The 14,843-nt window shown below is 48.6% G+C and overlaps 8 protein-coding genes across 9 annotated transcripts; 5 read left to right on the forward strand and 3 right to left on the reverse strand.

The window, feature by feature from the left end:
* The first annotated feature begins 619 nt into the window (after window positions 1-619).
* On the forward strand, window positions 620-2,123 carry ONS95_012997 (uncharacterized protein). Its single transcript, XM_058506622.1, has 4 exons — window positions 620-1,289; window positions 1,404-1,564; window positions 1,629-1,996; window positions 2,059-2,123. Exons 1-3 carry the CDS (start codon window positions 772-774, stop codon window positions 1,679-1,681), a joined length of 732 nt encoding a protein of 243 aa, XP_058357352.1. The 5' UTR covers window positions 620-771; the 3' UTR covers window positions 1,682-1,996; window positions 2,059-2,123.
* Window positions 2,124-2,685: 562 nt separating this feature from the next.
* Window positions 2,686-3,036, forward strand: ONS95_012998 (uncharacterized protein; the record flags this gene model as incomplete). The annotated part of the gene is made up of 1 exon (XM_058506623.1): window positions 2,686-3,036. One exon carries the CDS (start codon window positions 2,686-2,688, stop codon window positions 3,034-3,036), a length of 351 nt encoding a protein of 116 aa, XP_058357353.1.
* Window positions 3,037-3,283: 247 nt separating this feature from the next.
* Window positions 3,284-5,034, reverse strand: ONS95_012999 (uncharacterized protein; the record flags this gene model as incomplete). Its single annotated transcript, XM_058506624.1, has 7 exons — window positions 3,284-3,319; window positions 3,367-3,491; window positions 3,543-3,908; window positions 3,975-4,121; window positions 4,262-4,697; window positions 4,750-4,830; window positions 4,885-5,034. 7 exons carry the CDS (start codon window positions 5,032-5,034, stop codon window positions 3,284-3,286), a joined length of 1,341 nt encoding a protein of 446 aa, XP_058357354.1.
* Window positions 5,035-5,728: 694 nt separating this feature from the next.
* Window positions 5,729-7,129, forward strand: ONS95_013000 (uncharacterized protein; the record flags this gene model as incomplete). The annotated part of the gene is made up of 1 exon (XM_058506625.1): window positions 5,729-7,129. The coding sequence occupies one exon, from the start codon at window positions 5,729-5,731 to the stop codon at window positions 7,127-7,129; it is 1,401 nt and encodes a 466-aa protein (XP_058357355.1).
* A 566-nt stretch (window positions 7,130-7,695) lies between these two features.
* On the forward strand, window positions 7,696-10,200 carry ONS95_013001 (uncharacterized protein; the record flags this gene model as incomplete). Its single annotated transcript, XM_058506626.1, has 1 exon — window positions 7,696-10,200. The coding sequence occupies one exon, from the start codon at window positions 7,696-7,698 to the stop codon at window positions 10,198-10,200; it is 2,505 nt and encodes an 834-aa protein (XP_058357356.1).
* A 139-nt stretch (window positions 10,201-10,339) lies between these two features.
* On the reverse strand, window positions 10,340-11,311 carry RRP36 (rRNA biogenesis protein rrp36; the record flags this gene model as incomplete). The annotated part of the gene is made up of 2 exons (XM_058506627.1): window positions 10,340-11,080; window positions 11,132-11,311. The coding sequence occupies 2 exons, from the start codon at window positions 11,309-11,311 to the stop codon at window positions 10,340-10,342; spliced, it is 921 nt and encodes a 306-aa protein (XP_058357357.1).
* Window positions 11,312-11,317: 6 nt separating this feature from the next.
* Window positions 11,318-12,870, forward strand: ONS95_013003 (uncharacterized protein). The gene has a single exon (XM_058506628.1). The coding sequence runs from the start codon at window positions 11,506-11,508 to the stop codon at window positions 12,568-12,570; it is 1,065 nt and encodes a 354-aa protein (XP_058357358.1). The 5' UTR covers window positions 11,318-11,505; the 3' UTR covers window positions 12,571-12,870.
* A 19-nt stretch (window positions 12,871-12,889) lies between these two features.
* Window positions 12,890-14,682, reverse strand: ONS95_013004 (uncharacterized protein). 2 transcript variants are annotated; one of them, XM_058506630.1, is made up of 3 exons: window positions 14,608-14,682; window positions 14,347-14,536; window positions 12,890-14,136 (listed from the first exon to the last, which is right to left on the reverse strand). In XM_058506630.1, the coding sequence occupies exons 2-3, from the start codon at window positions 14,386-14,388 to the stop codon at window positions 13,060-13,062; spliced, it is 1,119 nt and encodes a 372-aa protein (XP_058357360.1). In that variant the 5' UTR covers window positions 14,389-14,536; window positions 14,608-14,682; the 3' UTR covers window positions 12,890-13,059. The 2 variants fall into 2 exon arrangements, with proteins under 2 accessions (XP_058357360.1, XP_058357359.1); XM_058506629.1 differs by having other exon boundaries at window positions 12,890-14,038; window positions 14,088-14,136; window positions 14,347-14,682.
* Between the last annotated feature and the right edge of the window lie 161 nt (window positions 14,683-14,843).

The following is a 14,843-nucleotide window of genomic DNA, read 5'->3' on the forward strand; positions in this document are numbered from 1 at the left end:
ACCCTTCCTCGGACTGTCTTAGAACGGTTCTTTTCTTAGGGATTTTACCTCTAAGGTAAGAGCCCCTTCGTTCCTTAAAGGAATAGAAGTCGATTTCTTTCCACTTCAATTAATTACTCGGTACCTCTTGTACAAGATCAACTCCTACTTCTAGTTCTTAAGAGTAACTGAATCAATCAATTCGTGAAAAGTTCACTTTAGTAAGTCAACGTGTGAGGTACAACTAAGTATAGTTCAATAGGGGTACTCTGATAAATAAAAGTTATACCTAAGTGTAAGGCACTCAAGTAGCAATTTCGAATTGCCCTAAACTGTCCCTAATTAAAGTACTATTCTAAGACAGTCCGAGGAACGTTCTTAGAAAATCATAGAATGACAAGAAAGAACTGTCTTTAGACTATCCGGGGACAGTCCATCTACACCTACCTGCCTTTGCCTGTAAGGATGCTCGCAAGCAAATGATGTGATAGAGCAACATACCGGTACAGATATATATCACACAAATGCCTATCATTTTATCATATTCTGATTCTGATTAACAAGCCCGAATCAGGTACTCATGCGAAGACAAGACGCAGTGTTGATATTTACATACCGCGTAATCGCTCGCTTGTAGCCCCTGAATAACCCTGCTCCATAATACTTTTCGGAGGCGAGATCAGCCGCTGTCAGCCGGAAGCTAGCACACTTAAGAACTGAAGACTCCTACTGGTGACAGCACCAACCAAAAATTCGAAAACTTGCATTACATCACGTCAAAACGAAGTAACAATGGAGCCCGTAGAAGACACGAAGCACTTTATCCCCTTCGCGCTACTCATCCGGAGTAGAACGCTAATCCTTGTCCCTGCACTGATTGCGAAAACACTGCCTACTTACCGAGCCTTCTTTGCCAGCCTCCATGCCAGCAAGGAATTTTGTGAAATGGGCTTCGGGCAGGGGTTCCCGGCAAGGTCATGGAGCGACGAGGAAACATTAGCAGCCCTTGAAAGATCTTGGAAGAGAGATACGGAAATGGGCGATTTCGCTGTTGGCCGACTCGCAGAGGAATGTGACCTCTCCAGACTCAAAGACTGCGAAGGAAGAGAACTAGGAAAGGGGATGCAAGAAGTTGTGATTCTTGTGGGACATGACCTCGATCTGTTGCACATGGAATCCGTCGACTGGGTAGGATATGCAGGTGTCCGCGACGCAAGCACGACATCTATGCCGCCGCGAGCCTCAGATGACCCTCCCCTTCCGCCTTGGCGTGAGATGGTTGAGCTGAGGTATGGTGTCGCACAAAAGTGGTATGTGTGTCTCTTGCTCAATTTCTAACATCCATGATGCGAGAAAGTTTGCCACATGTACATGATTTTTCCGCCTGGAACATCGGGAAAACGATGTACTGATCTACCGGGTAGCTGGGGCTCGGGAATAGCGAGAACTGCGGCAGAGGCTGTTATGCGATGGGCTGTGGTTGAAAGAGGTGTGAGACGCTTCATTGCAGAGACAGAGAGGGACAACAGCAGAAGTGGGAGGGTTCTTGAAAAGTTAGGCTTCACTCCGAGTGGGACGAACTACTGTGAGCTACCCCTACTATGAAGAACATTTTCATGCGATTGGAGACTAATTATTGTGCCATCAAGGGAAGGACCCAGGGGAAATTGAGTGGGAGAAGGTCCCACATGGTATGCAATGATAGATTATGATTCAGAGCGAGAGTGAGAGAGAATGAGAATGATAGGTTCCGGTCATAAGACTGAGGTAGGTGGGATTGGGTATCAAATGTGTGGTTCGTTCGAACACCGACAGAAGCTGATGTGTGCTGTTAATGAAGGCTGTCAGAGCGGGAAGCTTGGTCTGAGTTCCGAGGGGAAGCGACTTCAAGATGACCCTCTGCTGCGTCTAAATCTGGTCTCTGTTCCCTAGCAACAATCTGGAATGATTTACCAACTTCCCTAGGGTTGACGCCATTTGCTTATTTGTCCGCTTGGTCATATTCTGAGAAGTAGGGGTAGGTAATGCGAAAGGGTAACCGAAAGCCTGCATCTTTGTCTAACGAAATGCCGTTCGTAGAATCTAAAGTTCACCAGTAGTCGTGTATAATCAACAGGATATCAATAGTGCCTTGGCAATTCAGAAAACATTACTGAAAATAAAGATGGTTCATATATCTAGCTCACCCTGAGCTTGTATGTTCGGCACAGCACGATATTTTTCTCTCACAACTTTAAGTTTTCACTAAATATCAATCACCTTAAAGTCCGGGCCCAAGAACGAGAGGCAAGGCAATGTGAGACGATAGAAGCAACCTTTTGTTCTCATTTCGCACTATCACTCATTTTGGCTTAGCGTGAAAATGTTGACGATAGCGAGAACAAAGGATGAGATGGGAGCAAAGCCGTGTATGAATTATCGTCAAGCACAATTGCATGTACGTAGAGAGTATGAGGCAAGGCCTGGCCCCATAATTGCCATAGCCGTCAATTTGCGTGGCCAGCATTCGCAATCATCGAGCTTGAACGAAAAGTGCCAGCGGCGACGGCACTCTACTTTGGTATCAGCTGTTCAGACGACTACCAGCTCAGCTGCCCAAAACGGGGTTCGTCCATGATGGTGAGCAGCGGAAATATCCCAGGCACTGCCGATCAAAAGGAAACCCAACAGATGCTCCAAAGAGGACATGAAATCACGTCGAAAATCATGAAGACACACCAGTTCTCGTATGCCTGTCTCGAGCTCATCGCCGAATCATCAAATGCACCAGATCTCCTACTGGATTCTCTCACAGTCCGCTCTTACATTGGGTCTGCTCTAAGCCAATTTCTCGGACTCACAGGCTCATCAATCTCTATTGATGTTTTGAAGGTCAATGGGAGGGAAACCTGGATCAGAGTTCCTCGGGAAGATCTCAGTCCTGTGCTTGCAGCGGTTGGAGGATGGAACGGAGGTACTGAGGTGTATGGCAACGTGGGATGGAGAGTCAAGTCCTCAGGAGCCTGGCTCAGCGTTCTGATTGCGCAAGGAGATGCGGATCAAATATGGAATAAATAAGAGAATGGTCATAGGAGGATTGGGCTTGTTCGGCATATGCAGCACGTTTCATATCTCTATTACCTTTGATCAACATGCGACGGGTATCTAATCCCTTAATTGTACACCTGTCCTTTCTAGGTCTTCTGGTGTCCGCTACCAGCTTCTGGTATCCCAAGTCCAACGCCATCTCGCAATGCTTTGAATACTGAGTATGTAACGAAACCATCTCAAGGGATGCGCGTGCTCTTTTCTAGTGTTGAATTCGTTAGGTCATAGACATGAGACTGCTTTGTGCATATGCCTGTACCTTGTCAGCAGATTTACTACGGAGTTTAGGAAGTCACGAACCATGGGTTTGATGTTGGGATGTGGGACAGCATCAAATTTGTGGAAATCGAGTCTATAATCAGGGCCAATATTGATGTAGGCACCTTTGTTCTCAGTGCTGTCACAGTACCTGGGCGCAGAGAAGACTTTTTAGAAGTTAGTACTTTTCGACATAGACGAATTCAAAGGGCAAATACCTGTAATACATCTCCCGTCATGCTCTTCTTCGTAGCCTTCCATCCTGACTTCATGACTGCGAATGATAGCCTTCAAGCCGTTGTTGTCACAGAATCTCTTCGTCACATCTGGTCCGAATTGCATTCCGACACCTCTCTTACTGGGACCACGACCAGGTTCGGTTTGTGGGTCTGTCCACAGCATTTCCATCATTAATCCTGCCTGGCCTGGTTGCCGCTGGTTGTGCCTGTTGAGCTTTCGAATATCGTCCAGAGTGATCTTATCATCAGAAAACAGACCACCGTGAAGCACAAGATACTTCTTGCCAATCAGAGTCGCCAACGGCAGTGCTGAGAAACTCTCCGAGAAAAGCTTGAATATGCGCTCTAGAAACGGTCAGGATAAAAGTTGTTGCAAAATGCCTGCAAGAATAAGGAGGAAAATACACGTACCGTTATATTTCGCCTTACATTCACCCTCGAAGCCATAAACACGATTCATGTCATCGGTCTCGTGATTTCCACGGTTTATGAAGAACGAGGCTGGGCGCAGCCATTTGTACGCATACAACAGAAGAGCAATTTCAGTTGACCAGGAGCCTCTGTCAACGAAGTCGCCATTGAACAGATAGTAGTGTTTTTCCGTGGGGAATCCATTCAATCGGAATAGTTCCATTAAATCGAAAAATTGGCCAACATAGGATGTTAGTAAAGTTCTCAGACAAGAAGTAGCCACCTACCATGTGTATCTCCACAGACGGTAAGATTTGCATCATCCTCAATCTCCATTTCGACCATAGTTGCTTCATCATAAACGATCCTTTTAACCGCCAAGATGATTTGATAAACGTATTTCTTGTGAATCTTTTTTCCGTTCTTGAATCGCTCCAACATATCACTTATGAACTCCTGCGTCATCTCTTGTTCCAATCGTGCACCATCATAGTTGGCATCTACGACCATTGAGTCCAGGTCCAGACCTTGGGCGGCAGATGGCTCATCCCCGGGGTCGATAGCCTGGAGAAAGGCGACTCTCTTGACAATCTTCTCACATTCTGCCAGCTTAAGCTTCGCATCTTTGTCATTCGGCGCTTTCCTAACAACGGTCTTGAAATCCCGTAGAGCGTCTTTCGATTTCAGAATAGCCGTGTAAGCGACGGCTCTGCGGTAATATGCCTGGGTGGTGGTCAACTACCTGAGATTTCTATGGCCCACAGCGAACACACACCTTGACGAAGTTTGGATCGAGTTCAATTGCCTTTGTAGCATCTGCAATGGCATAGCCGTACGCCTCGGACTTGATATTTGCCTTTTCATCCCGAGTCAGTCACGCGAGCAAGTATAATGAGGACCGAGAACGTACCTGCGCTCTGTTGGAGTAGTACGTTGGTTTCTGGTCGTCAAGCTCTATCGCTTTGGTATAGAAATCAATGGCTGTCGGCCAGTCGTGCGCAGCAAACGCCTTGTTGCCATCGTTCTTGAAGGCGACAGCCTGGTCTTCGGAGAGAGTCATCGAAGGGACGTGGTGTGGCGGGCAGGGCAAACGAAGTTCTCGGGGTAGATTTTATAAGTGTGGAGATGTGTGAATATTGGCAGAATTATGACAGCGGTATGCAGCTGCGCAAAACGATGCAGGGAAAGAAAGGCAAAGTGCTGAAAGGAACTTGGAACTTCTGTATCTGAGGAAAGGAAGCAAGCAGAAGTGAGGCGGCGGCGCGAACGATGCACGAACGGAAATCACAAGTCCAAGCTTTCCTTTCCCATGCCCTGCGCTTGCGCTTGTCCAGCCCTGTCAACATCAGAGCCGAGCCAAAACCATAGTGCGGAAACAAGGTAAGACCAACTAGGTAGGAATGCTACGCTATATTCGGCTAGGCTAGCCGGACCTCTGATTGTGGGGATTTGATTTTGGCTCCAGTTTCTTTGACTAGGTACGACTTGCACTTTACTTCAACTCCGGCTCCATCCCAACTCCACGAACACATCGTAGCATACAGCTCTGTACCAGGCCAGTATCCTCTGTTTTCCACAGCTATCTCTGCAAACCGGGGGGTAGCACTCCAGCACACACATTCCAACCTCATCTTGATTCCCCTGCAGTCAGGCCCACCAACTGGCTATACCCGCGTAAGAACAAGCACAATCGGCGACAACGACCCGCGGGCTACCTCCCAGGACGGCTCCAAGTCACGACGATTGGAACTCGGATGTCAAACTTTCCTGGTGCTTCCACTACGTACTCGGGGAGTATGGACGTGCCACAATCTTCAGCGCTTGTACGGAAGTCGTCAGATACCCAACTGATGCCGCCGCCACCAAAGAGAATCAAGAGGCCCAAAAACGTCATCGACGAGGAATCGTACACTGATGCAATATCTGAGATTATCGCCCGGGATTTCTTCCCTGGGCTGTTAGAGACAGAAACGCAGCAGGAGTACCTGGATGCCCTTGACTCGCAAGACCCAGCATGGATTTCTTCAGCCAGCCGTAGACTCACACAAGTTATGACACCTGGTAGACGGAGAGGTAGGCGCGGCACTTCCATTCAAACCCCGCTACGAGCAACCGATACCCCCAGAACCTTTGCGGGCGATACTCCTATGTCGGCCACATCAGATACTACGACATCCTCACAGGCAAATACACTGCCAGAGATCGACACCAACATGAGCCTGGATAGATTCCAGTCTTTGTATACGAGCGAAGACAACGAAAGCTTCTACAAACTTCTGGATAAGCAGAATCAGACGCGAGCCGAGAAGTATGCCTGGATGTGGTCAGCCAACAATAAATTACCATCGAAAATGATGCTGAAGCAGAAAGAGATAGAAGCCAAGCTTCTCAAGTCACGAGGCTCTCTTGTGGATGATGGTGGAGAAAGAGACAGGTTAGCTATTCGTGATGTCAACGAGAAGTCTGCACGTCCCGAATCGTGGAAGTCAAAGCCGGATAACAACTTGATGTTCCGCCTCGACAGCGTGGAAGATTCAGTTGAGACAATTGCACAAAGGTTACAGAATGAATCAAGAGCGGCCCCAAAGGGAGTCGTGTATGTCAACACTCGCATGCCTACTACTATAATTGCCCCGGACGAAACTAACATACCACCGTCGCCGTCATTGTCAGCTGTGCGAGATGCTATCGATGGACGACGACGGGCAAGCGACCTGGAGTCTGGAACAGGATGCAACGAAACACCTCGAGTGAATGGGTATGCTTTCGTGGACGACGAGCCGGAAGACGAAATGCAAGTGCCCCTTTCAAGTATTGACCTAGGCAAGGGAGATCTTGCGAAGAACCCTTTTGTGATCATGGATCAGAGCAGAAGAGAAGACCTGCATCACCGAATGGTTGACGAAAACGCACACGCTAAACGAACATCAACCAAAAATGGCATGACAGGCAAGGTAGATGCGACTCCGGTACCGAGGTTCCCTAGCAGTCCAAGAGTCGTGCCTGGTCAACTAACTCCAGCTGCGCAGCGGTTGTGGAGCAAAGTTGGGAGTGGAAGTTCTCGTGGATCTTCATCCTCTTTCGGCGTGCAAAACCTCAATACTGTGCGGACTAAATCTGCCCTACGGGCTCGTTGGACGCCCTCAACCAAGTAGATGGGAACGTTACCTGGGTTTCGGCTTTATCTGATGTGAAATTGAAAAAGGAACTCTCAATAGACTACCAAAGCCCTATCGAAGAGCCAGTCCAATAGATTGCGACAAGAAGCGCAATTACTCTTAGAGGTACTGGATAGTACATGACTGAAGGATAAACCGAATCAAGTGTTTACTCTTCGTTATGTTATTCATCAAAAGTAATGCTCTATATCACGAGCTAGAACTGCAAAAACATCAAAAAGTTAAAATTGGATACCTACAAGATTGGGAAGTGCAAGCCTGAACGAAGTTGTGACACCACATTTAGCCGCAAAATAGTCTATTAATACAATGGAGGCCGCAGGAGAGCCTCTTGCCAAGCTCGCCAAGGATCCTCAATCAGTGAGGTTGAGCTTTGACCTTCTCTTCTGGCGGACGTCATCAACGAATTTTTGATTCTTTCATTTCATCCCACGGAATACCAGACAAACACAAACCTGCGCTGTCTTCTCCTTCCGCTTTGTCTCACCGCCGTGCAGGATGGAAAGTTAGCCATTTGCAGCATCGAATTGGAAATTGCTGTGATGGCTGGGAAGCGCCTCTTGGACCTTGCCGCGCTGTTCAACGCTTCTCGTGGCGTCGCACAGAAGCATGTTGGATTGAGATCAAGACAGTTGGAAGTTTACAATAGGACATCGACCCTGGCAAGGGCTGTGCGCAATCAGACGGATCGTGTCACTGAGACTATAAAAGCAGCTTCATTTCTTGCTTCGCGCTTGAATGAGGATGCTCCAGAATGGTCTTCAGATACACCGGCCCAAGCGAGTGGAGAAGAGAAGATCCCAAGGAAAGAATCAACTACTGGACCCTCAAAGTCCCACCCACGGAGCGGTATAGAACAAGATCATTTTTACGAAAAGTCGCCAGCCAATTCTGCTGTGAATGAAGCTCCAGAGGCAGACTTAGAAATCAAGCAGGAGAAGGCCAATCGGTTTCCTTTACTAGATGGGACCATCCCTCCCGAGGATTCGGACTTGAATGAGTCTGCATTAGACCACGATATAATACATACCAGACTGAAGGATGAAACAGCGAAGAAGCCACTGGATCACGACGAAATTATACCGCTCGCTTCAGATGCGTCATCGATCCCCATTCCATCACAAGAGTCAAAGTCGACGCCTGCAGATGCACGACTTCCAGAACCTGCGCAAATACCTTTCAAGACAGCCGATGCATACGATAGGTCTGTCGAAGGTCCCCTGGAAGAAGGACATGGCGAGGATAGCTTTTATGAGAAGTCGACACATACTTCGCCGGCTGTTTCCTCTTTACCCCGAGTACAACTCCCCAGCCACGCATCAGACACACAAGGAGACCCACATCTGCCAAAAATAGAGATAAATTCCGACACCTTTTACGGCTCGTCAAGTTTCCCTGCTAGCGACAATTGTCTCCCGGTGGGTATCAACACTGATCTCTTCCATAGTCCACGAGTCGCTAGGCTTCTCGGCGGTGATATCCAGGGAGGGCGAACGGGTAATGGAAAGCAGAAGGATGTGATTAGTACTAGTATGTCCAGCGACGAGATAGTAGCTACCACAGGCATCGACCGCAATAGGGCCGAAGCTCACAGTCAACAGGATGATCATTCTACGAGAATTTCCGTGCCTGATGTCCAGCGGGAACGACATGACGAAAACATCCAGAAGCTCGCCGCGTCTATAGCAGAGGAAACTACCAGTCCGTCAGATTTGACACCTTATGAATTGAAAGAATCGAAAGTGCCTTCATCTAGGCTAGGGAGACTGTGGAATTATGGAGGGCTAGCGGCTGGCATGGTTGGAGGAGCAATTTCCGAAAGCCTTCGTCGAGTAGCAGGAGGCGGCAATGAGGGTTCTTACATGCTCAGCGCTGGCAACATGGACAGACTCGTGACGAAGCTCTCCCGTATGAGAGGGGCCGCCTTGAAGCTTGGCCAGGTAATCAGCTTTCAAGACTCTAAGATGCTTCCCGAGCCGATCCGAGAAGTCTTGCAAAGAGTCCAAGATAGGGCAGATTACATGCCCTCTTCCCAGCGTGACCGAGTACTTGCTACCAACCTTGGATCGGAATGGAGAGCAATGTTCTCTAGCTTTGACGAGAAGCCACTTGCGGCCGCTTCAATTGGACAAGTTCACAGTGCTGTCTTGAAATCCAATGGCGCCCGTGTAGCCGTGAAAATTCAATACCCCGGAGTCGCCGACTCAATCGATTCGGATCTCAATAATCTGGCCCTCCTTTTGACTGCTTCTCGGCTTTTGCCAAAGGGCCTCTTTCTTGACAAGACCATCGCCAATGCTAGGACTGAACTGGCATGGGAATGTGACTACGCCAGAGAAGCCGAATGCGGACGGAGATTCGAAAGGTTACTAGCAGACGAAAAGGATGTGTTCATTGTCCCGAAATTCTACTCGGAAGCTTCGGGAAAACAAGTGTTGACAATGGAATTCATGGATGGCATTGGCGTCACTAGGGTCCAGAGTTTCACCCAAGAGCAGAAAGACTGGATTGGCACACAGATCCTTCGCCTTTGCCTTCGCGAAATCACCGAATTCAGATTTATGCAAACGGATCCAAACTGGACCAATTTCTTATACAATGCTAAAACGAACAAGCTGGAGCTGCTAGATTTTGGTGCGTCACGAGAATATCCCGAGTTTTTCATCGCGAAATACACAGAGCTCCTGGCAGCCGCATCCAGGTCAGACAGGGACACTGTAGAGGCCCTATCCATTGAGCTGGGCTATCTCACGGGGCGGGAGTCAAAGGCAATGCTTGATGCGCATATTGCATCCGTACTGACGCTCGCCGAGCCTTTCTTGGAATCTTCACCTGAGATCTATGACTTCAAGAACCAGACAATCACAGATCGAGTGAAGGAGTTAATTCCGTTAATGATCAGGGAGAGGTTGGCTCCTCCGCCAGAAGAAACCTACAGCCTGCATAGGAAGCTGAGCGGCGCATTCCTACTATGTGCAAGGTTGGGGAGCCGTGTAAGATGTCGTGAACTTTTTGAAAATAGCATGAAACAGGTGCACCTTCTTTAATTTTACGCACCGTAGATGTATCACTGCCATACATTAAAGTACAAGCCAGACTCGAATCTCTGGAACAATATTATTGGTATCTAATCTGCGAGCGAAGAAGACTTCCTGCAAGCTAATTATCGCTCGGAACCATACCGATCTACTCGACATTTCGTCTTGTAAATGGCATCTTTTTCTTCTCCTTACCCTCCACCTTCTTTCGTCTCCGCTCAATGACACGATCAAGCTGTTTTCCTTTGAGCTCGCCGAACGTATCAAGCAAGACACGTTTCTTCTGCTCAGCCTTCTTCAGATAGAAAGGCTGCTTTCCTTGCTTCACCAACTCTTTTTCTTCCTTTCTATGCCGGTCTAAAATCTCTTGCTCCTTATTCTTTCTCAGCTGAGCCTTTTTCTTGGACTCCATTGACAATAATGCCCTCTTCAGCTTCTCCTTGGCGTCCTCGTCTTTGGTACTCTTGATTGCATTCCGCAGTTCTTTCATTTCGTCTTCGCGGTAATCGTCGAGAAATGCATAAGCTTTGCTGACTTTTGATTCATCAATCGGTCCGCCTATAGCCTCAAATCTTGGATCGCGATATGCTCGTTTGACTACAGGAACCACCTCTCGCTTCCGGGAAACCGCCTTCTTGCTCGATATTTCGGTGGGGGCATGTTTACTTGATCTGTTGAAATCTCGGTGATCCTTCCTACCAGCTTTCCGTTCCTGTGCCTCGTTGTCTTCCCACGTATCTCCATCCTTATTCTTCGTGGCCCGCTTCTTCCGACCTGATCCCATAGACGCTTGCGCCTTAGCCAATGCGCCAAATGATATTGATGCAGCATTATCTGATGTTTCTTCGCCCCCAGATTCGCCTCCAGACTCATCTGAGACTGCCTCTGCCTGAGACTGCGTTAGCGATTCGTATGTATAGATATCTTGGTTTAAACAAACCTCTTCACTATCATCCTCTACTACATCCCGTGGCTCTTCCTCATCGTCATCCTCTCCGTTCGAGTCTGCGGCAGGTTTCTCACTGGCTCCTTCAGATCCCACACTCGGCTCCCGCCTGGGTCTCACACGACGCTGGAGCAGGGTTTCTGGTGCTTTGCGCTTTATAGACGCCGAAGACATAATTGCTGGTGCTGTTGAAAAGTCTCAAAAAAGTTGCCGATAACAGAGCCCGTCAACTGGACTAAGCTAGTTGAAGCAACGCCAAGAGGCGGTGACGACTGGCAATCCGATTAGATAAGTACGGTGGTACCGCATTGAACGTCTATGTTTTTCATACCGTTGCCAACACTGGTCAAAGGTGAACAACAGATTCCATGTACGCTCTACGATACTGGCCACGAAGACGAGCCAATGGCCTCTTCTATAAAGGTGTGCGATATTCTCATCAAGCTGCTATCATGAACCCGCAAGCAGACACATTTCAACCAGCGTCGCCTCGTTTGGAGAAGTCTGGTGCTGCTCCTCAGAAAAGCAGAGACGGTGTCTCTACAGACGATATCGACGCCGTTACCCAATCACTCAAAAAAGTTTCGATCAAAGGCAGAAATTCCTCCCAAGATTCCCCCAAACCCACCAAACACTCAAGTTCTCGAGCCTTCATTCCAAACGACCGAAATCCAAAGTGGCACACGAATCAAGGCAGAAATATGAATGGAACTCCATCTGCAAAGGTTCGCAGAGACGCAATTATCCCACCATCTCCAGAGTCAGGGGGTATACCGAATCCTTCTAAAGCCTACCTTTCTGCGAGCAATGAGCCTGTACGCCAGCTTCCCCAAGCTCAACATCTCCTCGTCGTTGTCGATCTGAATGGCACACTTCTCTTCCGACCCAACAGGCGAGCACCCTCGAAGTTCATCGCCCGGCCAAATACAGCCAGGTTCCTTAGATATTGTATCAACACTTTCACGGTTGTGATCTGGTCGTCTGCAAGGCCGGAGAACGTCAAACTCATGTGTGACGCCATTCTTGACCAGGAACTGAGACGCAAGGTCGTGGCAATATGGGGACGAGAAATGTTTGGTCTTTCACCTATCGATTACAATGCGAGGACTCAGTGCTACAAGAGATTGACAAAGCTATGGGATGATCCTAAGATCGCGGCAGCTCACCCTTCATTCGAGTTCGGCGGGAGATGGAGTCATGTGAACACGGTTTTGGTGGATGATTCGCCCGAGAAGGGGAGAACTGAGCCTTTCAACATGATCTCGATCCCAGAGTTCTTTGGCGATGAGAACGAGCCAGGACAGATCCTGCCACAGGTTCATGATTACTTGAACAGCCTCAGTATGCATTCAAATGTTGCTGCCTACCTCCGAGCCCGTCCTTTCAGAGCTGCTCTACCAGTCGCAGGTCAAACCATACAATACCATGCATAAGGCAGCTAGCAAGTGATTAGAAAGTGGCCTCAAGAATCGGAGGCTTGCTAAGTGTGAGCATCTCAAACCTTCCTCTATGAACTCTCCTGATGTGCTATAGAACAGCGACAACTGTCCAGGCTCGACATCTCTACGATTACGCCCTACAGAGACGCATTGAGCTGGGATCTATGAGATTCAAACACCGAGAGGTTATGCAACAGATGAACGCCCATGCCGGGGCACGATTTTCCTTTGTGCAATTCCCAACAAGCAGTAGAAAATCAAAACACATAATTACAAGGTGCATAGATGGTTGACAAAAAAAAAACAGCACGATTACACAAAACATAATGTCATTGTAGTATTGCATTGCGGGACCTAGCAAGGCCCATAGGTGTTCACACCTTTCCGTCTATCATGATCGTTACATTCATCCGTCCATGAAGCTATCCCATTTATTTCCCCAACGCTAAAACCAGATTGAAGAGAACATGTTTCGGTCCAAGTTTACTTGAAGACCTTGCCATCAGCCCATGGGTACTCCTTACCATTGACAGTGACTGGCTTCTCCCAGGTCCATTGGTCGTTGACGAACTCCTTGTCCTCGGCCTTGGTTGGGTCAAGCTTAGTAAACTCGTAGCTCTCAAAATCGGGAGCAACATCGAAAGCGGGCAGAGCCTCTTGGCCACGAATGACAAACGCACCCTGGATGACAGAGTCATCCTTAACACCATAAACGGAAGCACAGCCAAAGATGTACTTGCGAGAGCCTTCAAGACGAGCGAAGAAGCCACCAATCAGGTTGGAAGTCATGAAGACCTGGGTAAGTTCCTCATTGTACTTGTAGTCAACTCTCCAGATGGAGTAGTCGTCAGCGTTGAAGTTCTCCCAGAACCATTTCAGGGCAACCAGGGTGTCGCTGTTAGAGTATTGACGCTTCCACTCGTCGAGAGGAATGGTTGGCTTTGAAAGGGACTCAAGAGGGTGCTTGGCCTTTGGTGCCTCCTGCACTTCCTCCTCTTTCTCATCCTCAGCTGCCTTTGCCTTTGGCTTAGCGGCGGCCTTTGGTGCGGCCTCCTTCTTGGCCTGCTCTGGCTTCTTTGGGGCTTGGTTCTTGATGGCCTCATCGATGAATGCGAGCGGATCAACCACAGCAGAGTAGATTGGCTGGTTGTAGACAGTTTCATACCAACGGGTAACGTTGGGGTTGGCAGAGCGCCATGTCTTGTCAAAGAAGAATTGGAATCCACGGGAGATGATACCAGCAGCGAAGAGATCAGCAAGAGTGATACGCTCACCAGCAAGGTAGGTGTTGTTTTGGAGGTGCTCCTCAACAACGCTGACTGCCTTGAGGGCGGCCTTGGACGAGTCATCGACGCTCTTCTTGTTGTATGGATCACGGCCGATGAGAGGACGGAACCAGCCACCAAGGGTAGGGAGGATCTCGGTATTGAAGAAGGACATCCACTTCAAGATAGCAGCGTAGCTAAGAAAGTTAGTATGGGTGATGCGCTTGGAACCAAGGGCATGCTTACTCTTGCTTAGTCTTACCAAGGAGAGTGGTCTTCTCATTTTGAGAGGTAACTATATGACTGTCAGTGGCGGGTCATGGACAAGTCAAAGCAGAAATATGAAGGTTGATGTGCATGCTCAGAGTCTAATTAAGAAGTCCACACGATTGTTAAGACAGGGATAACTGAAAAGGTTTTTTCATCATAGCAGGGACCGCGCGCCAGAGGGGTGCAGGGTATTCTCTAGTGTCGGGCACAGAGGGGTAATGATATGGCTACGTACTGTAGATGGCAATCGCAATGCACTCGTGGAGAGTGTAGCCATCAGCACCGACGAAGGTTGGGACTTTGCCGAGCTTGTTGATCTTGAGGTACTCGGCCGAGACACCCTTCGCTGGCTCAGTCTCAACGATCTCAATATCGACGTTGTTGGCCTTAGCCACAGCGCGAATGGCGGTGGAGCGGGGGTTGCCCTGTTGCGATGATTAGCTGCAGGTTCCAGAGAGACAAAGCTATGCATGCAGAAGCTGGAGAAGGGACATACCGGGTAGGTGTAGAGCTTTCCGAACGGGGCCATGTTTGCTATGTTGTGGTTTGGTATTTGGTATTTGGGTTTGTTTGGAAGAAGAAGCTTGATGCAAGTTCAGCGGGAGAATTTTCTGAAGTATGCGATGGTGGGGACAGACCGCTAGGATGAATACGGCTAGGGCATCGGAAGCTCCATCTGTTGTGAGTATTTGGAGCCTGAGGCCGCAGAGACAACCTGAGGCCGACTAAGCT

Source organism: Cadophora gregata, assembly GCF_030347475.1.
Source record: "Cadophora gregata isolate MNR1 chromosome Unknown scaffold_7, whole genome shotgun sequence".
Classification (NCBI taxonomy): domain Eukaryota; kingdom Fungi; phylum Ascomycota; class Leotiomycetes; order Helotiales; family Ploettnerulaceae; genus Cadophora; species Cadophora gregata.